This window comes from Myodes glareolus, chromosome 10 (genome assembly GCF_982192425.1).
Source record: "Myodes glareolus chromosome 10, mMyoGla1.1, whole genome shotgun sequence".
NCBI lineage: Eukaryota > Metazoa > Chordata > Mammalia > Rodentia > Cricetidae > Myodes > Myodes glareolus.
Window position 1 is genome coordinate 59,605,883 of NC_142035.1, and position 22,884 is coordinate 59,628,766.

At 50.7% G+C, this 22,884-nt stretch overlaps 1 protein-coding gene across 3 annotated transcripts; it reads right to left on the reverse strand.

The window, feature by feature from the left end:
- Nucleotides 1–721: 721 nt before the first annotated feature.
- Nucleotides 722–14,006, reverse strand: Spint1 (serine peptidase inhibitor, Kunitz type 1). 3 transcript variants are annotated; one of them, XM_048459926.3, is made up of 11 exons: nt 13,810–14,001; nt 13,105–13,653; nt 4,863–4,990; nt 4,517–4,655; nt 4,256–4,426; nt 4,082–4,108; nt 3,703–3,828; nt 3,541–3,591; nt 2,054–2,224; nt 1,834–1,881; nt 722–1,468 (listed from the first exon to the last, which is right to left on the reverse strand). In XM_048459926.3, the coding sequence occupies exons 2-11, from the start codon at nt 13,565–13,567 to the stop codon at nt 1,257–1,259; spliced, it is 1,536 nt and encodes a 511-aa protein (XP_048315883.1). In that variant the 5' UTR covers nt 13,568–13,653; nt 13,810–14,001; the 3' UTR covers nt 722–1,256. The 3 variants fall into 3 exon arrangements, with proteins under 3 accessions (XP_048315883.1, XP_085552577.1, XP_085552578.1); XM_085696451.2 differs by lacking the exon at nt 3,703–3,828 and having other exon boundaries at nt 13,810–14,006; XM_085696452.2 differs by lacking the exon at nt 722–1,468 and having other exon boundaries at nt 1,848–1,881; nt 2,015–2,224; nt 13,810–14,004.
- Nucleotides 14,007–22,884: the final 8,878 nt, after the last annotated feature.

The window sequence follows — 22,884 nt, forward strand, 5'->3', positions numbered from 1 at the left end:
CCCACCAGGGTTCAGGTCCAGTCCTAACATACCAGGCTCTGGGTAACTCAGGCTTGGCTGGTGAATGAACTTACCAGAGGGCTGTGTACTGGGCCAGCGTGCCGACCCTGACAATATCAACTGTGTAGGACTGGCATACAGTTCACTGCACTCTGTTCGCCGAAGCCTGATACTCTTGGTACCTCCAAGCTGTTTGAGCCCTGGATGGGGGTGAGCCGGACTGATGTACCTCACCTAGTGGGTACTAGGCAGGAGCTTGGAGGAGCCTGGGGGAGGGGCTGCAGTCCTGTGAAGGAGCCAAGGGCTCTCAGGTGGGCAGGGAGGTAACTGACGGCCTGTGTCTGGTAACATGAAGTGATGGCCGGGGCTCAAGGCCCCAACCGGTTGAGCCTCACCCCACCTGAGTAGGGACACCTAAGTGAGGGGCACCGCCTTCCTCCCATGGTCCTCCACGCTGGTGGTCAAAGGCCACACTGCTCCGCCCTGAGGGGCCAGAGAAGTTTCTGGAGAGGTGGGAAAACCTGCGGAGCAGGGTGGCCAGAGGCTGAACCGGTTGGACAGGACAGTTCAATCCCCCCCCAACACACACACACCCCAAAGCCCAGCAACCCCACAGAGCAGGGCTGAGGAGACAGCTCATGAGTTTTACATCTTGGCCCTGGAAGCAACCAAGGGGTGGGGATGGGGGCAAAGGGAGAGGAACTCGACAAAAACACAACACTTTATTTTTTAATTTAATGTCATTTTGTGGTGCCGTGGAGAGAAGGCAGGGTACACGCTCTACCACTGAACTATGACCCTGGTCCCCCCAAAGCTATTATTTACAGCACGAACAACAAAGGGACATCATCCTTCAGTGTTGGACTGTGACGGGTGCAAGGTCAGCTGTGGAAGGCAGATCTGCAGCCTCCAGCTCCGATGCCACTCCAGGTCCTAGCATCCTTGGATGGGGACGGGCATCTCTGAACGGGACACAAGAAACACCAACTTCCTCTGGCTCCTGGGCAAGCAGGTCCTTCTATGTACAGTGTTCCTGGCTCCAGGCTGCTCTGCTCCTCCCAGACTCTTGGGCCTTCTCCAGAACTGGCCCGAATGAGTGTAGCTGAGTATCCTCTGAGACGCCCAGAGACCTGGCTTCTGAGACAGAGCTAGTGAGCCCAGGAAGCAGGCAGAAAATGTCTAGTCCCCAAGTTTTCCCAGGTTCTAGCCTCTGTCTTGGCAGGCAGGACCTGGTGAGACTGGCAAGACTCCCAGGCTCAGAGGGGCCGGGTTGTGTGATTATAGACCAGGTGCTCTGTGTCCTCAGTGGTGGAAACAGTGGAGCTGGCTGGTGTGGGAGGCGGGTGGTGGCGGCGGCGGTGACTGCGGAAGCCCTTTCTCTTACTCTTGAAGAAGAAATATCCCAGGATGGCTACGACCACTATGATGGAGATGACCAGGAGTACAGCAATGGCCACCTCTACCGAACCTGGGAGAGAACGGGCAGAATGAGGCACGCCAAAGGTCTGTCTGGTTCTGACCCTCCACCCTCACTCCATCGGATGGACAAAGACCATGGATGTCACATGCAATAGCAGAACACCCAACGCAGACCTCCAGGATAGCTGTTTCCAGAAGCCCAGAGTGGCTCTGACGGAAGACAATTAGCAAGCAATTCACTGTTTCCCCTTCCTTTACCTATGCCAGACCTCACTACTCAATGATACACTCTGGGTAACTTCAGGATCCCTCTCACCATGGCTTAGGCATTCACAAGTAGGTGTGTGTGGCAGTTCCTGAACTGACACACCCATGTATCCAGGCTGGCGACAAGACAGAGCAAGGCTTACTCACCTACACTGGGAACGGAGCTTTCCCTCCGCAGACCAAACACATCCTTCTCTGCAAAGTGACACAGAGAAACGGGTCAGCGCCCAGTCCTCAGACTCGGCTGCTGGAGTGCCACAGCCCCCTGTCACCCTCTCCCACTTCCGCTGAAGCCGCGTAGCAGAGAAGTGATCAACCCAACCCAGACCTCGCTAAATCGTCCCCTTCACCCTGCCACTCCGCTCACTGGAGATGCCGCGGCAGGACTCAAGACACTGTTGCTCCTCCTCAAAGCTGTTCTTGTTGCCATAGCAACCGCCATAGGTGAAGCGGGCACAGTGTTCACTGAATGGGTTGTAATACCAGCGTGGGATGTTCTCTTGGCAGGGCCCAGTGTCTGGCAGTTCTGCACAGAACCCTGCAGGAAAGGAGCACGCAAACCGACAAATGAGTCCGAGGAGCTACCCATGCCGCCACCCTGCAGGCCCCACGTGACTACAGCTCACCCTCCCACCCCTCAGGCTGAAGGCAGTGTGGCTTCACCAAACCAAAGGCCCATCTGTAGTACCATCACAGGCAAGGAAGATGACTCCGGACAACAATCCTAGGCACCAAGGGAACTACTGCTTGAACCCACATTTTAAAGACATACTCAGTCACAGTATTTATTTATTTTCGCGCATGCGCTGTGGCACACATGTGCACGGGGGGGGGGGGGGGGGGTCAGAGGACAACTCCTGGGGTTGGCTTTCCCCTTCCAATGCGCAGAGTCCCAAGGGTCAAATTCAGGTCATCATGTTTAGTAGCAAGTGCCTTTATCCCAGTGACCCATCCTGTTGGCCCCCATGGCTTTGTTTTGCTTTTTATTTCATGCGTCTGGCTGTTTTGTGTGCACGTATGGCTGTGCATCTCATGCATGCAGTGCTCTGGATGCCAGAAGATGCCGGATGCCCTGGAACTGGAGTTATGGATGGCTGTGAGCCACCATCAGGGTGCCGGGAATGGAACAAGGTCTTCGGCATGAACAAGTGCTCCTAAGCACGGCACCATCTCACTCCTCCCCCCAGTTTTCTTGTGTCAAGGTCTCTGATTCCAACCACCAAAGGGGTGGGCATTAGGCAAGAAAGAGAGAATAGCTAACTTAATCACTGATTCTCAACCTGTGGGTCCCGATGCCTATTGGGGGCGGTGGTGAACAACCCTTCCACAGGGGTTGCCTAAGACCATCAGAAAACACAGATATTTACATCACGACTCAGTAATGTAATAAGTAACAGGATTGCAGTTATGAAGAAGCAACAAAAATAGCTTTGTGTGAATTTAGCAGAAGTTGACCTTGAACTTCCGATCCGCCTGGCACAAGCCCTCGTTTCCTCCCCTCCCCTCGAGGTGGTGGGACACAAATAATTCCTTGGGACGCTAGGTGGGGGCTCAGCTACCGACTCCAACCTCAGTCCCCGGGGCCCTCATTTTTAATATTGTTTTCACCTTGTCAAGCCATGGTGGCTTCCCACATAGGACAGCACTATGAAATTTCCCGAACACATATGACTTAGTGATGTGTTCGACGAGGCTATGGCGGTGGAAATAATCACAGAGGGAATGTTTAGTGGTATCGGGAAAGCGACCTATAGCCTTGCGAGAGCTCAACAGGAGAGCTGGGGAGGCTCTGTGTGCCTGCAGCCTACACACACAGCAGACCCCTGGGACACAGAGCAACGGGGAGGCTCTCACCTCTGTCACTGCGGAAGTCGATTCTCTGAAGCTCATCAAAGCCACGGGTGTCTGTGGGGATGCAAGGTCAGAGGTTGGGGCCCAACATGGGCATCCCTCAGGCCTAAGGGAGCTGTTAGGATCTCCCCTCGGGCGCACCACCCCTGCTGCTCCCCTGCTCACATTTTTCACAGGTGGCCTCATCAGAGCCATCAGGGCAGTCAGGGGTGTCGTCACACTCCAGGAAGCCATCAATGCAGCAGCCATTGCTGCAGCGGAACTGGGAGGGGTGGCAGCTGCCCGAGCACACTGGATGGGGGTGAGGTAACGCTCAGGCACAGAGCGGGTGCCAGGGGGCCCTCATCTACCTGGCCCTCTCTGTCACCATTCTTCATCAAGCCCAGTTCGTCCTATACGTAAACTGGGCAGGGCTGCTGGGCTGGGAGGGTCAGGTGTTTGTATGCGATTGGGGTGGTGGGAGTTAGTCAGGGGTATGGTTGTCATATCGTATGGGCTGAAGACACAGGGAGGAAACAGAGAAAGAAAAGGAAGTAAAACCCACCTGGATGGTACCTTTTGGGGGAGATTCCTGGGGGAGAAAACAGAAATAACAGGGGGCATGGTCAGACACTAACAATGATGGGGACACCCCCAGCCCACTTGCCCAGTCAGTAAAACTACCCACCCTGGGCAGCATCAGCTGAGCCCCAAAGCGGCCTCTCAGGGACACACCCACCTTGCACATCCTTGCAGGCTAGCATGCACTCTTCCTCCCGAAGGTAATTGTTCTTGTTGCCCAGGCAACCGCCATACGTGAAACTCTTGCAGATCTGCTCTGTGGGGTCATAGTACCAGCGCGGGAAGGAGCCCCGGCAGCGGCCCACCTTGTAGGAGGCGAGGCAGTAATCTAGATGGAGGAGAGCTCACGAGTCAGGGCTGAAGGGTTATGGGTGGGCTGAGGGGCCCTCCAGGCACCTCGTGCCCCCTTCCCAGTCACCTTCTGTCTGCTTGGCAGTTAGCACGGTGATGGTGAGGTTGGCGGTTTCTTCTGGCTGGTCTGAGTCAGTTCGTGTCAGTTGGAAGAGGTAGGTTCCTTCCTTAAGCCCCCACAGCTCCACTTCATCCGGACTGTTTCTCTATACACAAGACTGGTCATCAAGCTTGGACAACCCCGGGTCCTTCCAGCCATATACCCGCCCCCTGGGAGCACAGACTTGGTGTCAAATGCACCCTGATCTTTTCTCTACCCAACACTAAATGAGCCAGCAGTTGGCCTACCGCCCAGGAAGGCGTCCATCCCAGGAGGCTGTGGGGAGGGCCAGGGATTCAGCCCAGTGTCTCACCTCTACTCTGACATCACTGTCACCCTGTAGCAGGTGCCAATTTGTTGTATCTGGATCTCTCAGCACCAGGGGTTTCTGCAGCTGTACCTTCAAGTCTATGCCCACCCAGGTTCGAGGGATCTGGGACCCTGAGAGAAAAGGAAGAAAATCAACTGTCAGCGGGCAGACTAAGGCTTTCTTGGCAAACAAGAGCAGTGTTGACTAACCTAGGACTCGGTAGCCTGCACAGGGCACAGGGAGGGTTTGCAACAAAGCCAGTACCTTGCTCTTTATGGAGTCACATTGTGAGTAGTATATTGTCTGAAGAAAATAATTGAATACTATATACTGTCTGATCTCATTCAGGAAAAAAAGCCCGTGTGTATATGTGTTGGGTGGGGAGATCAGTCTGTTCTTAGTTTCCACAATGAGCAAGTACTTTTGTTGACTACTTTAAAAAGTAAGTTTCTTTAAAAGCCAAATAAGAAAAGGTGTGATGAAAAGGCACCAATCTCTCCTCGAGGGCTGCAAATACAGTCCATTGGTAGACTGCTACCTATGCTTGCCTAGCACTGACAAACACCTGGGCCAGATTTCCTAGTGCTAATCCAACCAGGCGTGGTGGCGCATGCCTGTAATCCCAGCACTCAGGAGGTAGAGGCAGGAGGATGAGAAGTTTGTCTAGGATACATAGCAAGTCTGAACCCAGCCAGCCTAGGATGCGTAAGGTCACGTTTTGAAAAACCAAGCAAGCAAACAAACAAACATCCCCACTGCTTGAGAGGTGGGGATGGTCCTGGGGAGATGACTCAGTGGTTAAAAACACTGGCTCTTAACCAGCATGGTGGCTAAAACCACCAAGAACTCCAGTTGCAGGTTTTCTGATGCCCTCCATGGGCGCCAGGCTCAAGCGGCACACCGACATACACTGGTGACGAATACACTCACACACAACAAGCAAAGCAAAAAGGCTCACTCCTCGCCACGCCTCAGTATGAGGAGCCAGTGTGGACAGAGAACGGCGGCAGAGTGCTAGGGGAGACAGACTGCCTGGGTGCCCCAGGGTGAGGGATCATGGGATAGGGTAAGGGATCATGGGATAGGGTGAGGGATCATGGGATAGGGTGTTTCTGCCATCAGTTATAAGGGACTTCCAGGGGCCACACCCTTCCTAGACCTGATAGCTTGAGCATGCGGTTTCCTTCATCTGAGTGTCAGGGGTCATAGCAGAGAGGTAAACAGAGCTGGATTCCTGTCAAAAATGGGTTGAATGATGGCCCTCATCCTTGCACCTACAGAAACCTCCAGAAGCCCTGAATATGGCCTTATTTGGAAAGGGTCTTTGCATAAGTAATGATGTAAAGGATTTCTGGGAGATTATCCAGGATGATTGTCATCATAAGAAACAGAAGTGGAAAAGTGCTGAACTCTTGACTAGCATGAGAAAGGTCCTGGGTTTCACCCGCCAAGATTAGAGTTAGGGCACTGCCAAAACCAAACAAAAACAACAGAGGCCAGGCGGTGGTGGCGCATGCTTTTCATCCCAACACTCGGGAGGCAGAGGCAGGTGGATCCCTGTGAGTTTGAGGCCAGTCTGGTCTACAGAGTTCCAGGACAGTCTCCAAAGCTACACAGAGAAACCCTGTCTTGAAAAACAAAACCAAAAAGCAACCACAACAAAACAAAGCAAAACAAAACAAAACAACAATAAAAACAAGAACTGGGGGGCTGGAGAGGTGACTCAGAGGTTAAGAGCACTGACTGCCCTTCCAGGGGTCCTGAGTTCAATTCCCAGCAACCACATGGTGGCTCACAACCATCTTTAATGAGATCTGATGCCCTCTACTGGCCTATAGGATATATGTAGGCAGAATACTGTATACATAATAAATAAATAAACCTTAAAAAAAAAAAAAGAACTGGGGAGAGTGCTCTTTTACTAAAATGTCGCTTTTCAGGCACATGGACTTGAATTCAATCCCCAGAAAGCCAGGTGAAATGGCATGGACCTATAATCCCAGTGCTACGGACAGAGACAGGAGGCCCTCTGGGGCTCACTGTCCGGCCAGCCCAGCCTACTCAGTGAGTTCCAGACCAGCTAGGGAGCCAATCTCAGACAAAGAATAAAAGATGGATGGTACCGGAGGAATGACCTCCACACACACATTCACTACACACTTCATGCACAAGTTAGGCACACACCAAAATCCAAGAAACAGAACAGCTGGCCTTGGACACACACATATTTTTATTTGTCTCACCAGGTATCCCTGGCAAGCCTAGAACTCAGTATGTAGACTGGCCTTGAATTCACAGAATAAGACTGACTATTTCCTGTGTGCTGGGATTAAGGGTGTGTGCCACCACACCTGGCTATGCAAAACTAAAATAAATAAATAAATAAAAAGAGCCAATCACATGTCATATAAATAAGCAGTCATGAAGTAATGTGAAGGAGGGGCAGGCAGCAGAGGGCCGGCTACCGGACAAAGGGAAGCTTTCAACACAAGGGAAGACAGGTTTTTTAGCTGCTGTTTTGTTTTTTAAACTTGATCATAGGGAAGAACTGGGGATGTTTGTGAAAGAATCCACATGAGAAAGTCACAAATCTCCAACTTATGAAATTGTTCAGAGCACAGTGAGGCCTTTACTTTGGGAATTTGGAGTTATGACAGAAAACACAGACTGTGCTGGACAGATGGCTCAGTTAGTAAAGTGTCCGCCATGCGAGCAGGCGGTTCTGAGTTCGAACCTTAGCATCCATGTGAAAAGCGAGGCCCAGTGGCTTTTCCACTGGTGTCATCCCAGCACTAGAGGTAGAGACAACGGGATTGCTGGAGTCGATGGCCACGGCAGAATCAGTGCGCTGCAGTTCCTAAAAAGACCCTGTCCCAAAAGATGAGGTGAAGCTGGGCCAGCACTGTGATTGCCCTAAATCCCAGCACTCCAGAGGCAGAGACAGGTGGATCTCTGTCAGTTTAGAGGCCAGCCTGGGCTAGAAGGTGAGACCCTGTCATCTCAAAAAGCAAAACAAATAACACAAGAAAGTAGAGACTGATGTCCATCTCTGCCTCCACATGCATGTACACTTGTGCACGCACACACACATGTATACACACACACACACACACACACACACACACACACACACTATGAAGTAATGACAAGGAATAAACTGAGAAGAAATCAGGAAATTCCAAGTCTACTTCTGAGGACAGTAAGGAGGTGGCCAGCCTGAGACAAACCTCAGAGCTTGGTGGATGCTGGGTGCTTGGCAACACCAGGACATTCAAACATAAACAAACAGTGACATGGAGAAAGTGGCTGTAAGCAGTGGAGCGGGGCTATGGGAGCCTGGCTACCCCAGCCCTGGACTTCCATATGCACGAAGAGGCCCAGGAGTCCTGTGGGAGAGGCTAGGGCACTCTTACTCAGCATCAGCTTTTACCTGTTTGGGAGAGTTTCTATGGAGCTGGCAAGGGACCAGGGCAAGAGGTTCAGGAAAGATGGAACAGCAGGGGTCTAAGCCAAGAAGAATTAGAGAAATGCCTGTGGGCAGACACATCCACCTTCTCACGAAAGGCTCTGGAAAAGGGGAAGGAAGACCCAGTCTAAGCAGAAAAGGAACTGGATTAAAGAAAGAACTTGTGGTTCATTCACAGAAAAACTGGATTTGAGGCAACACACACACATGTACACGCACACACACTCGCACATGCGTGTGCCCAGAATGAACAGGCAGTAGGAGATGAGTAGTGTTCCAGAGAGGCTAGGGCTAGAGACGGACTTCGAGATACACTACCTAACAAAGCCGCTAATCTGGGGCATGCGGTAAGGGTGTGCCGACACCACAGCAGGCTCCATCAGGGGTTAGCATGGGTGGGCAGGGGATTCACGCCACCCCTCTGTCCTAGTTTTAAATGAATAAACAGGGGGAGGAAGAAGAAAACCATCTTTTGCGAGATGTGGAAATTATCCAGAATAGCGTCTGTGGGGGCAGGAGGCATAGCTGAGTGGTAGTGGTCATCTAGCATGCAAAGGCCCCGGGCTTGCTCCCGGCGGAGGGGGCTGAGATCTGTTCTGTAGGGTGGAACACCGCCTTGCCCCCGTGCTTCTGTGTTGCCGATGGGTGCTTCCCACTGCCATGTTAGAGCGGTCACCCACCCACTATGTGAGTATGGCACAGAAAGCCTAAAATAGTTAACATTTAGGCCACTCGCCCTCATAAGCACCCGGCTGTGCCTGCACTGTTGCTTCTACTGGATGAGAAAGTTGGCACCGAGGGACATGGCTCAGTTTTCATCCAACATGGGTGTTGGGAACGGAACTCTAGCCCCACGACCCAGTTTTAAATGTTAGACGTGGGATTTGAACCCAGGTCCGTCTTCCTCTGTTGCTCACATTCTATCTAAAATGCCACTTCTGAACCATTAAGATGGCTCAAGCAGGGGAAGGTATCTGCGCCACCACGCCTGACCTGAGTTTGATTCCAGGACCCACACAGTGGCGAGAACAGATTCCCGGACTCCCTCTGACTCCTGCGAGTAGACATCACCCCCGACAAACAGAGATAAATATCAAAAAACAAACACAAAAAGCCACAAAACCCAGGTTCCTTAAAGTAAAGGCATATGTTTCCATTAGCGTGGAGAAGGAGTGGGGGAAAGAGAGTCTATCAAAAGATAGTATTTTTCTCTCTCTCTTTGATTTAGACAGGGTCTCGAAATGTAACCTGGCTGGCCTGAAACTTACTGCGTAGCCCAGGCTGGCTCTCATACGTGAAAGTCACAGCCTTGTCAGACTGAGGGAAAGTATTTAAATTCACTTCCTTCCTTCCTAAACCACACCACCTCAGGGCTTATTATCAATTATATTACACTTATTTGTCTGTTTGTTGAGAACGCATATGTGTGTGGGCACGGGCATGCCAAGGCACATGTGTGGAGGTCAGAGGACAACCTATGGGGGTCAATTCCCTCCCTCTACTGAGTGGGCCCTGGCAATCAAGCTCAAGTTGCCAGGCTTGGTGGCAAGCACCTTTACCCACTGGGCCATCTTGCCAGCCTGGTTTTATCATTACAGCTGGGCGGTGGTGGCGCATGCCCTCAGTTCAGTCCTTGGGAGGCAGAGGCAAGCGGACCTCTGTGAGTTCGAGACCTAGTTTTAGGATTATTAAAACAGCATCACAGTATCCAATTAAAAGATGTGCTGACATACACCAAAGTTGTTTCTAACTCTTCATGGCTGTAAATGTAAGCTGGCAAGCTTTTGCACACATGTATAAGTTAAACAGAAGTGTGTCAAGGGTGGCACTACGGAGGGTGACGTAGAGTATAAAAGTGTTCAAAGAGCAAAGTGATAAGGACAGCTGTAGGGGGCTGAGTCACAGAGATGAGAAAACTTCATGACAGGGTAATGAATGGGAGAGACAAGGTTTTACAGGGACCCATGCCAAACAGTACTGAGACCTACAATCTGAGAAAATGGGAACTGGGTTCAAGGGATGTTGGCTTGGGCCTAGTGTCACCGGTCTGTAGTTGCAACCACTGGGAAGACAGGGGCAGAAGGATGTAAGTTCAAGAACTACCTGGGCTACAGAGCTAGTTCAATGCTGGCCTGATGAGACCCATCTCAAAGTTTTACAAGAAGGGTTGTAACAACAAGAAGGGTTGGAGCTTGGTGGTGGAAGCCTTGCTTAACATGCATGAGGCTCAAGGATGGATTTAGGGTAAAAGAAAATAGGGTGATTAGAAAGCGGGGGACATGAGGGACACAAAAAGGTAGGGGAGCAAGAAGGCAAAAGAGAAACAGAAAGTGGTTACCTGGAAACAACCCTGGCTAGGGGCTTGGTTGTCATCACCAGACCCTGAGGGATAAGCCCAGGCCAGGAGGAACTGTTCTCACTGTGCAGAACTAGCAGCTGTAGTAACAGGGGAGCACACAGACAAGACACACACACCCACTCCCCTAGCCCCACTAAATGGAAGTGATGGGCAGAGTGATGCATCAGACCCTGGGCCCCCTCCACCCCTGCATATCTGCTCTCTCCAAGCCCCAAGACCAAGGGGCAGGGGCAAAGGCCCTACCCTGCCTACCACTCCCTTTTTCCTGTCCTCCAGAGAGCAAAGGGCTGGAGTGGCCATAAAACCAGGCCTCAGGATGGACTCAGGAAATGCAGACTCCACCTCCTGAGCGAGGGGGAGCACGGGGTGGGGGGGGGGGTGTCAGCGCACGTACAAAGGGTAGACAAGTTACTGAACTGGATGGAATCTGGCCTGGCATGGCCATAGCCTGGGAAAGAAGATCAAAGTCATCCATCCTCGGAAGGATTCCTTCAACCGACACAGGAATCAATGGCCCAGGAGTCCTGACACATCCTCTCTGGTCTACCAGGCAGACTTGGCAGACAGTGGAGCCACCAACACACTTGCTTCCCCTGCTTCCCAGAGTACTGCAGCACTGAGATGCCCTAGAATGGCCTAACCCAGTTCCTTACAGGTCCCAGGGAAGCTCCATGGGGGTTTCCGAAAGAGGAAGGCTGGCCCTATGATCCAGAGGCTCAGGTTCTGGCCCTGAAGCAGGGCTCCTGTAAGCCTCTGTCAGAACAGAAAAGGCACCACAACCAATAGGAGCCATCACCACCCACACTAATGCACTTCCTTGTAGAACAGGCTCCAGCCCTGGCTCAGTGAGACTCCATGGGCCAGCCTAGCCCACGGATAGCATCCCGGGCTTTCCAGAACCCCACCTCAGTTGTCCCCAGAGACCAAAGAGAGCTGCTAGAAGGTCAGAGAGAAGAGCAGACCCTGAGTCTGCAATAGGGACTAGCTCAGAAAAAAGGCCAGAGGGGAGGGGTCCTGGGTACCGGCCCTGTCCCCTGCACTCCTCACTCGGGTTCTTAGCTGCCGGGTGGAAAGACCCGACTGTTGGGGTCCTACTACAAAGGTGGTCCCATGCAAAACACAACAGGACTTCTGGAGTAGACCCCTGAGCTGAGGCCTAGGCTTACTACTTGGGGATGTTAACTAGAGCAATGACTTCTTCCCTTCTTTCCTTCCTTCCTTCCTTCCTTCCTTCCTTCCTTCCTTCCTTCCTTCCTTCGTTTCTCGAGACAGGGTTTCTCTGTGTAGCCCTGGTTGTCCTAGAACTCACTCTGCAGACCAGGCTGGCCTCAGAGTCAGGGATCCACCTGCCTCTGCCTCCAGAGTGCTGGGATTAAAGGCGTGCACCACTACGCCAGCTATGGGCAAAGAACACAGGAGGCTCAATTTCGTACTCTAAAAGCAGATACTAGCAGCACCTCTTCCAGAGACTGGACATAGAGACGGGAACTTGCACAAGGAGGAAAATGTGAAGAGGTAGCAGAAGTGACCTTGTGACCCCCTCCTGTCCAGAACCCCACTTGGCACTAAGAACAAGAAGAGAGAAGGGTGAAGCAGGAGGCTACAGCCCTGTACACAGCGGACTGTTCAGTGCGTACTAAGACAAAATAAGTGGATCCTTGTTCCCCACTCTGCGTTCATCCTTGGAAGTAAACAAGGTGAACAGACAGCTAGACTATCACATCCTAAGCAAGGACAGCCCTGCTTGGCTCACGTGGACAGGTACACACACCTGCCAGGGCAGCTGACATCCCTCACCTACCAGATACACATACCAGCAGGTTGACTCACCCAGCAGTCCTTCTCACCCCTCATGGGGAGCTTCCAGGGGACTGTACCCACAACACTGTCCCTCTCCCTCAGGACAACCTTGCCTGAGTTTGTTCTGTACTGTCTGGGGCCTGGCTGTGTCACTGGCCCACCTGCAACAGGTCAATCTAGTCCCAGGGCAGACACTAAGCTGTCCCTTGTCCAGCCACTGGAGGAGACTCTGGTCAGGCTCATTTGTCAAGGCCGCAAAGTGCTTAGGGCAATGCTTGCCCAGGGTGCCTTCCAAGTCACTGGGCCTCATCAACATTCCCTGACTCAGCCTATCAGGGACAGAAGTAGAGAAACCTTGAGAGTCATCTCATTTCTCCCGTGGGCACAGCCCGGGCCAGGCCTTCTGCCCATCTATAATCAACTCTGAACATCCTGAGTTCAGGAGCCAGAACCTGGGCTCCCAGATGCGGCCCCTCTCCACTCACCCTCCCCTTTGTTTACTAAATACCGGCTATTCAAAGGCAGTCGATGAAGGACTCTCCTCCTTCACTCCTTTTTATTGCTCTCTTAGCCAAGACTCCATTACCTGCCCATCCCTTCAGGCCGGCAACCTTCCTCACCTCCAAAGGCCCGGGTCCTCAGCTCGCGGTAGGAGTGGTAAAGCTCCTGCGTCAGATAGTTGATGAAGCCCTCCTTCGGAGCGAACTTGCACACGAAGTTCTGCTCGTACAGGCAGTTCATGAGGAAGCAGGCAGAGATGGCGTCCTCGCCGCCGTCTGGCTGCAGCTCCACCAGCGCCAGATTGCAGTTCTGGGTGGTGCAGCAGGCACGCACGCAGTCCCAGCCGCGGCGCACCGTCGGGGAGCCCAGGAAGGTGGCCCCGTTGCTGACCGAAGCTTCGGTGTCGAGCACGAAAGCCGGCACCCCGCTGGTAAAGCGGGTCAAGCAGGCGGGTCCCCCGGGAAGTTCAGGGGGCGCGGACGGCAGCGCGGTCTCTGTGCCCTGGAGCCCAAGCGAGCAAAGGAGCCACACGCCGACCGTAGAGATGCTGGCCTGCGCCAGGGTCAGGCGGCGGCCCGCCATCGTGCTCCTAGGGGCCGTCGCCCTCCTCCCCAGGGCGGGGGTCACCTTCACAGTGCGGGCCTCCGGGTTCCGAGGGTGCTTGTGACCTGAAGGGGAGGAGACAGAGGAGACACACCTGATCAGCTCGGGTAGGGGCGCGGAGCACTGGGAGCGAGGAGGCGCACGCTGGCCGACCCGCCCACGCACACTCCGTGGACCCGATCGCCGACGACCAGATGGGTACTGCTCGGGAGTTCACGTACCCGGACACAGAACGGACGGCCACCAAACATGCTCCGAGCCCGCTGGGCCTCCGGCTACCGTCCGCCCGGGCTACCTGCGCAGGTGAACGGGGTGGGGCCGCCGAAGATCCCGCCCGGCTTCCGTCCGGCGCAGGGTGCGCGGAAGATCTGCAGCCTCCTCCCCTTCTAGTTTCTGGTGAAACTGAGTCACAGAGGCCGGGGCGGGACGGACATTAACCCTTGTGCCGCCGGCCCCGCCTACACCAGTTGCACTCCCCCACCGCCCTGCCCAGCAGAACTTCCGGCTGGACCCGCCTGGCGACTCCACCACCCCAGACCCAGCCGCACCACCGGTGGTGTCCGGACGCCCGAGGGCGTGGGTGAGGCCCACATGCCCTGGAGGCGGCTCTACACTGGCTCCACGGAGTCCAGCCACTCGTAGGGTCCCAGAGGATCAGAGGTGCATCCCGAAAGCCCAAACTGGGCCGCGACGCCACTGCAAGGTGGCGAGGGTGCGGCTGCCTCCGGCCTCCCTTTCCGGTTAGAGCTCGCGTTCCCTGCCCTTGGCTGGAGGCGTTTGGGAAGGGGTTGGAGGAGAAAAGTTGGGGAAACCTTATGCAAACGATTTCGCTGCCTGTGGCCTACCCTCAGGACATCATTTCCAGTTTCCCACGAGGAAGAGAACCTCGAAGCTGGTGAAAACCAGCCCCAGGGATGCGCGCTGCAGAGGTACAGCTCTGGACAGCCCTCCTTTCTGGCGTAGTTGACGAACAGGTGGTTCCTGGTATCCTGGCTTCCCCGTTTTCACCCACAGGAGTTCATTCCCTTTTGTTTGGGCCTCTCCTTCGTTTTGTGTTGGCATTTCCTTTTGAACTCTTCACCTTTCGTTGGTAAGCGGCCCCATTCCCTGAATTTCAGGTTTATTCTCCTATCCCGAGAAGGGGAACTCCCAGTGAGTAGTTGACCACTCTCTTCCCTATAAATTCGCTGCTTGGATGTGTGGAGGCTCCAGCTCACTGAGGGCTGAGATAATGCCTCTCACACAGCAGTGGACACCTCGGACGTCCTGTCGCAGAATTCGTTTGTCCTATTTTCTTTCAAACTTATTTATTTCTGAGACAGGGTCTTGATAGACGCCCCTGGTTCTGACCTCAAAGTCACGTTCCTCTGCCTCACTTCTTAGTGTTGCGATTACAAAGAGAAATCACTACATCTGGCAGGAGTTGTCCTGTTTATGCCCCCTCTTCCCCCAGAAAAGGTCCGGAGAGGTAGCTCAGCAGTTAAGAGCACTTGCTACTCTTGGAGAGGCCTGGAATTCAATTCCCAGCATCCACATCTCACAACCCCTGCAACTCCAGCTCCAGGGGCTCTGAAGTCCCCTTCTGGCCTCCCCAAGCACCTGCACACTTGTGATATTTACACACACAGACACACACATCCATAAAAATGTGTATGAGTGCATGTATGTGTGTGCACCACGTGTGTGCCTGATGCCTGTTGAGACTAGAAGATAGTGGATCCACCTGGAACCGGAGTAACCGACAGATGTGAGTTTCCATATGGGTGCTGGGAACTGAACCAAGGTTCTTTTTAAAAAGTATATATATATATATATATATATATATATATATATATTATGTATACAATACTCTGTCTGTATGCCTGCAGGCCAGAAGAGGGCACCAGACCCCATTACAAATGGTTGTGAGTCACCATGTGTTACCGGGAATTGAACTCAGGACCTTTGGAAGAGCAGGCAATGCTCTTAACCTCTGAGCCATCTCTCTAGCCCTGAACCAAGGTTCTTTTTCCTTGTTTTGTTTTGTTTGTGGAGACTTCTCTGTGTAACCCTAGCTGTCCTGGAACTAGCTTTGGTAGACCAGGCTGACCTTGAACTCACAGAGATCTGCCTGCCTCTGCCTTCCAAGTGCTGGGATTAAAAGCTAAAAGCATGCTCCATCACCGCTGGGACTCTCCTTTCACGGTGTCTGAACCTCCCCCTACCATGGAAATTTCCATTTGCTCACACAAAGTAGTTTCACATCGACCTTGGAGCCAAGAATCATTTTTCCTTTATCAACTGCAAATCCTCAGCTGTTCCTGTTACAGATACTGGGAGTAAAAACTAGTGGATGCCAAACCCTCTCTGGATATATTGGGGTTCCACAGCCCCTGGCATAGTGATGCCCCTAATGGTATCCTGGGGGAGAAACACCATGGTACAGTTGCTGGGAAGGAAGGGTTTTGCCAGTTTGATTCCTATGTTCCATAAAGCTTATACAGAAGAGAATATCTTACCACAGGAGAGCACATTATGATAATATATATTACCCGAAGTTTATGATTACATTCATTATGTACATGATATCAGAAATACCTATATTTAAAGCTGGGTGTGGTGGTACACGTTTGTAATCCTAGCACCTGATTGGAGGAGGCAGAAAAGATCAGGAGGTCAAGACCAACCTTGATGAAAACTCAAGTTTGAGGCCAACCTGGACTCTATGAGACCCTGCTTCAGAAAAAATGAAATAAGGCAAAATGAAGCCAGACCCTTGTATTCGGGTTGGGAGATGTAACTCTCGGTGGTAAATCCCGTACTTTACATACACAAAATCTAGAATTTGTTTCTTCAGCATTGCAAAAACAGAGCAAACACATTTATCGGGCTCTGAAAATGTCCAAGCCTTGTCCCTGAGCACTTCCCACAAATTACCCAGTGCAATCCGACCAAACCACGGAAGTAAGTTCTGTTTTATTTCCATTGTACTGTTGAACAAACAGACTCAGGCAGGTGAGCCAACACATTGGATCACAGCAAGCTAAGTGGCAGAGCGGGGCCTGGCTAACTTCATTGCTTCTGCACCTCCGCCCTGGACTTCATTGTGCTTGCCATCCTGACTTCCTCTGGAAGTTCCTCTCTTAACTTCAGATTCACCTTGCCAGAAATAAAAAATCATTCTCAAGTGATGAGCAGCCAGTTTCTTTTGGGGTGCCTACTGCCGTGGTTTCAATACGGTTTGGTCCCTTGGAAGCTCGTGGTGAAATTTGCTGTGGCGGTGGTGTCCAGAGGTGCGGCCTTGGCCCTTCAATGGTAATTAGATCATTAAGAAGGAACTGGGTTAATGCTTGCAGGACTGGATGAGTTACCATGAGAACAGGTTGTGGATTGGGGCTGTTCCTTGTCTTTGTCCTCTTCCGCACACGCCTGCCCGTCTTCTGCTTTACCATCCTTGCTGTGACCGTGCCTCAGGCCCCTGCCAGATGTGAGTGTCAGATCCTGGAGTCTCTGGAATCGTGTGTTAAAGAAACTGTTATTTGGTTGTGGGCTTGAATTCGATGGTAGGAATCATCCGCCATTACTCTTCCACTGTACTCACCGAGGCAAGGTTTCTTATCTTGCTCACCAGCCAACTCTGGGGATCCCCTCTGTCTCTTTATGAGTCGGGAAGGCTAGGCAAGCTGCCATGCCCATGAGACACGTGGATTTCTGGGGATCCAAACCCTGTGTTTTAAAGCAAGTGTTTTTTTTTGTTGTTGTTGTTTGGTTGGTTTTGGTTTTTTCGAGACAGGGTTTCTCTGTAGCTTTGGGGCCTGTCCTGGAACTAGCTCTTGTAGACCAGGCTGGGCTCAAACTCACAGAGATCCACCTGTCTCTGCTCCCCAGTGCTGGGATTAAAGGCATGCAACTGTCTGTAGCCCCTGTTGCCCTCCTCTGTATGGCTCTGGGGATTCATCCAACCTGAAAGGATGTCAGTAATACCTGAAACAGAAGACTAGCCTAGTTACAAAGTAAACTGACCTTTTTTTGTTGTTTTGAAACAGGGTCTTATGTAGCTGAGGATAGCCTTGACCTAGCCTGTCTGCTTGCCCTTCTCAATGTCTGGGATTGCAATCTTGATACACTGTATCCAGCTCACTTTCAAAAAATACTTTTTCAGTTGAGCCCGCCATGGCAGCAGTTACCTTTATTTAATTCCTCCCCTGGGGAGGCAGAGGCAGGCAGATCTGTGATTTCGAGGCCGGCTTGGTTTACATAGTGAGTTCTCAGACACCCAGGGCTATAAAGACAGACCACATTTCAAAAACAAATGAACAACAACAAATCTCTCTCTCTCTCTCTCTCTCTCTCTCTCTCTCTCTCTCTCTCTCTCTCTCTCTCTCTCTCTCTGTCTCTCTCTCTCTCTCTCTCTCTCTCTCTCTCTCGGTTTTTCTAGACAGGATTTCCCTGCAGCTTTGGAGCCTGTCCTGGAACTAGCTCTTGTAGACCAGGCTGGGCTCAAACTCACAGAGATCCGCCTTCCTCTGCCTCCTGACTTCCTGAGTGCTGGGATTAAAGGCCTGTGCCACCACTGCCTGGCTCCTTTTGTTTATTTCTTATCTGTATGTGTAGCCCTAGCTGTCCTGGAACTCGCTTTGTGGACCAGACTGTCCACCAACTCAGAGAGATCTGCCTGCCTCTGCCTCTAAGTGCTGGGATTAAAAGTGCATGTTTTGGGGGGCTGGAGAGATGGCTCAGAGGTTAAGAGCACTGACTGCTCTTCCAGAGGTCCTGAGTTCAATTCCCAGCAACCACATGGTGGCTCACAGCCATCTGTAATGAAATCTGGTGCCCTCTTCTGGTGTGCAAGCATACATGGAAGGAATGTTGTATACATAATAAATAAATAAATAAATCTTTAAAAAAAAGAAAAAAGTGCATGTTTTGCCTGTATGTACATGCAGTAGCTACAGTGGCCAGCAGAGGGCATCCGGTCCTCCTGAACTGGAGTTATGGAAAGTTATGAGTTACCACGTGGGTTCTGAGAACTGAACACAGATCATCTACAAAAGCAGCAAGTGCTCTTAACCATTGAGACATCTCCCCATTCCCTTATCCAGCTCCCTTTTAAAAATCTTTTAAAAGTAGAGTCTTGCTCAAGGTTTTCTTAATGAGCTAAGTTATTATGTCTATCAGTAATCTCAGCTCTCTGCTTCATTGTGAGTTTGAAACCTGTCTTTCAAACTTTTTTTTTCTTTTAATGATTCAACTAAATTAATTCTCTTGGTTAGTGTAGAAACAAGTTGTGTGTGTGTGTTCATGCGTGTGGATGAACATGTGGGCAAGTGCACTTTCACACATGTAGGGGCCAGAGGACAACCTCAGTTGTTTCTAGACATTGTCCATTTTTATTTTGAGACATATATCTCCCTGGCCTGGACTTCACTAAGTAGGCTAGACAAGCTTGTAGGCGGGCTTTTCTTTGGGCCACCAGCTTACAAATAACGACGTGGAGACTTATTAGTAATTATGAAAGCTTGGCCTTAGCTTCGGCATGTCCCACTAGCTTGTATCACTTAAACTAACCCATTTGTTTTAATCTACACTTTGTCTCTTGGCTCATTACCTCATCTCTCCATACTGCTCATGCTGCTTCATCCCTCTGGCTGGCGACTCTGCCTTCTTCCCAGAGTTCCCCCTTTCTCTACCCAGAAATCCCGCCTATACCTGCCAATGCCTAGCTACTGGCCATTCAGCTTTTATTACACCAATCACTACAATACATTTTCACAGTGTACAAATATCCCACACACTAGCTAGCCATAGAGCCCAGAAATCTGCTACTGTCTACCTTGGTTTAGTGTGTGTGTTGTTTGTTTTTAGCTCAGGCTAGTCTTGAAGTTTTGAACTTGTTAAATCACTAAGACCAACCTTGAACTGCTGATTCGCTGCCTCTGCCTCCCAAGTGCTGGGAATATAGGCATGTCACCAGGTCCAAATAGGGATTTTCTTATAATAAATTGTGGGGGAGGGCTGGAGAGATGGCTTAGTGGTTAAAAGCATTGACTGCTCTTTCAGAGGACCCAGGTTCAATTCCTAGCACCCACATGGCAGCTCACAACTGTAATTCCAGTTCCAGGGGATTCAACAGCCACGGCAGAACATCAATGCACATATAAAATAAAAATACATAAATTTAAAAATAAATAAATAAGTTGTGGGAGAAATAAAGCGATGTTTTCAAGAGTAGGCCATTTGTTAAGTAGGTTTTGGTTGCTGTGGTAAACATCATAACCAGAAGAAACTGATAGAAGGAACGGTTTATCTGACATATGAATTCAGAGGAATACGAGTCCCTCATAGCATGGAGGCCTAGCGACACGCAACACACTGAAAGTAGGAGTAGAAAGCCGAGAGCTCACATGTTCAAACACAGATATGAAACAGAGAGAGTCAACTGGAAGTAGGCTGAGGCGAGGCACTCTCAAAGCCCCCAGGGACACACTTCCTCTAGCAAGGCAACATCTAGCAAGGCCACACCCCTTAAACTTCCCCCATCACAGCACCTCTAGCTGATGACTAAGTGTCAGAAGCCCAAGCCTATGAGGGACATTTCTCACTTAAGCCACCACAGGCCACTACCATTAACTTGTAAAGGAGAGAGAAAGCTGAGTGTTGATGTCCCTCTGTATGCTGTGAATGTGTTTTGTTACCTTTTGCCTATGGCAGGGCAGAATATAACTGGGCAAGAAAGCCAAGCTGAATACAGGGAAAAAGAAGGCGAAGTCGAGGGAGACACCAACAGCTGCAGGAGAAGCAAGATGTGAGGTAACAAGCCATGAGCCTCGTGGTAAAATATAGAATAATAGAAATGGGTTAATTTAAGTTGCAAGAGCTAGTTAATAATAAGCCTGAGCTAATAAGCCAAACGGTTTGTAACTAAGAGTGATTATTCGGGAACTGGAGGGTGGGAAAGAAACCTCCAGTTATAGAGTGTGGAGGTTTATGCCAGAAGTCTGAACATTTTAGAAGCTAAGACAACAGGATTACCACATGTTCTAGGTTAGCCTGGGCTACATAGTGAGTTTTGGGTCAGCCTGAACTACAGGGTAAGACCTGCCTTCAAAAATAACACTATACACACACAAACACAAACACACACACACACACACCACAATATCACATGAAAGTAATAAATAGTTTGGGGGACTAGCATGAAATTTAAGAGAAAGGGGATTGTATGAAGGAGTGAATGTGGTCAGAGTACATGGTATACCTCATAGGAATGTCATTACAAAACTCATCATTATGTATGATGAACACATTCCAATGAAAATAGAAGAGCTTCTGGGCAGTGGTGGTGCACACCTTTACTCCCAGCACTTGGGTGTTGGGAGCTATTGGGGGCTGTGGACCCCTGGACCCTAAATTCCTTGTGAGCAGCTTGTTTTTCCTATGCTTTCAGCTGCTCTGAGCACAAGACCTTGATGGCAGGCTGGTGGGTCCACAGCTGAAAGATTCCTAGAGCGAGCCCTATAGAAGCACAATAAACTTGGCATTCTTCTGTCAAAGATGTCCCGTGTCCTTGTCTCTTTGTCTGTCTCAGTCTCTGTGTCTCTGCGTGTTTCAACCTCCAGCCCCTTGCCCGGAGACTCGCAAACAATAACAGTAGTGCTGACCATCCTGTGTGCAGGCACCGCACTACAGGCATAGAACTTTACACTTGGGAGGCCAAAGCAGGTAGATTTCTGTGAGTGTGAGGTCAGCCCGATCTACAGAGCAGGTTCCAGGACAACCAGGGCTACACACAGAAACCCTTGAAAAAAGAGAGAGAGAGAAAGTAACATAGCCTGTCATAGTGGTACAGGCAGTTAAGCCCAGAACTTGAGAGGCAGAGGTAGGTGGTTTTCTGAGTTCAAGGTCAGCCTAGTCTGCAGAGCAAGTTCCAGGACAGTTGGGGCTGTGCTGAGAGATCCTTGTTTTGAAAAACAAAGAAACAAATAATAATAATAAAGCTTCCCTAGCATGCATAGAGCCCTGGGTTTGATTCCCAGTACTACATAAACAAGAAGTGGATGAGCACACCTGTTATCCCAGGAGTTGGGGGGGGGGGGGAGGCAGGAAGATAAGAAATTCAAGGTCATCCTGGGCCTTACAGGGAGTTTGAAGCTTGCCTGGGATACATAGACCCCCCTTTTTAATAATATGTTTAAAATATTCCACCAGGCATGGTGGCATGTACCTTCAATTCCAGCAGGCAGATCTCTGTGAATTCAAGGCCAGCCCATTGTATATTGTGAGCACCAGGACAGCCAAGGATACATAATGAGACCTTGTTCAACCCTCCAAAAAACCAAATAAAATATTCCAAATAACTGTATATAGCACTTTCAAAGATGTACTTATTTTGTGTATCTGAGTGTCTTGTCTACAAGTATGTATATGCACATTTGTGTCTGGGACCCACGGAAGTCCAAAGAGGGCCTCAGATTCCCTGGAACTGCAGCTACAGAGAATTGTGAACTGCCATGTGGGTGCTGGGATTTGAACCCTGGTCCTTTGGAAGAGCAGCTAGTGTTCTTAACCTCTGAGCCAACTTTCTAGCTCACCCCACCCCCAGTCACGTTTTTTTTTTTTTTTTTTTTTTTTTTGGAAAGAGCAGTTTGATTACAGGGCAAGGGGTCAGAGGGCTGGGTAGTAACTAAAACATTCTTTGCAGCACAGGGAAATGTGTTTTGCTGTTGTTTTTAAACATGATCTCACTGTATAGCCCAGGCTGGTCCTGGACTCACAGGGATCCTTCTGCCTCAGCCTTCTCAGTGCTGGAGATTACAGCTATGGGCCGCAATGTCCGTGTGATGGTTTAAATGAGAATGGCCCCCTACGTTCATAGCTGAATACTTGGACCCCAGTTGGAAAAGATAAGGGGGTGTGGCCTTGTTGGGCGCGGTAGCTCAGGGCGCTTCACGCCTTTCCCAGTGTGCCTCCCTCTACTTCCTGTTTTCAAATCAAGACGTGAGCTTTCCTTGCCCTTAGGCACGCGTTCCACCATCGTGGACTCCAACCCCGTGAGAGCATCCAATGTCTTCTTTCAAAAGTTTCCTCGGTTTCCGTGCTTTGTCACAGCGACGAAAAGTCGCTAAGGTACGATCTTAGAAAGGTTTGTGTAGTCACATTCTCATTTTTAAATTGTTAATGTTTTGGTTTTTCAAGCAGGGTTTCTCTGTGTAGCCCTGGCTGTTCTGAAACTCCCTCTTTGGACAGCGCTGGCCTTGAACTTGGAGATGTGCCAGCCTCTGCTTCCGGAGTGCTGCAATTATCCTGTGTGCCACAAC

Excerpts from the sequence above, each read along its gene's own strand:
- Spint1 (XM_048459926.3), bottom strand. The coding sequence starts at position 13,567 with ATGGCGGGCCGCCGCCTGACCCTGGCGCAGGCCAGCATCTCTACGGTC. Across the intron at positions 3,592-3,702 it reads TGAGGCCACCTGTGAAAAAT|ACACCCGTGGCTTTGATGAG; the intron begins GTGAGCAGGGGA and ends GCATCCCCACAG. Across the intron at positions 1,882-2,053 it reads GTCCTGCCGCGGCATCTCCA|AGAAGGATGTGTTTGGTCTG; the intron begins GTGAGCGGAGTG and ends GTCACTTTGCAG.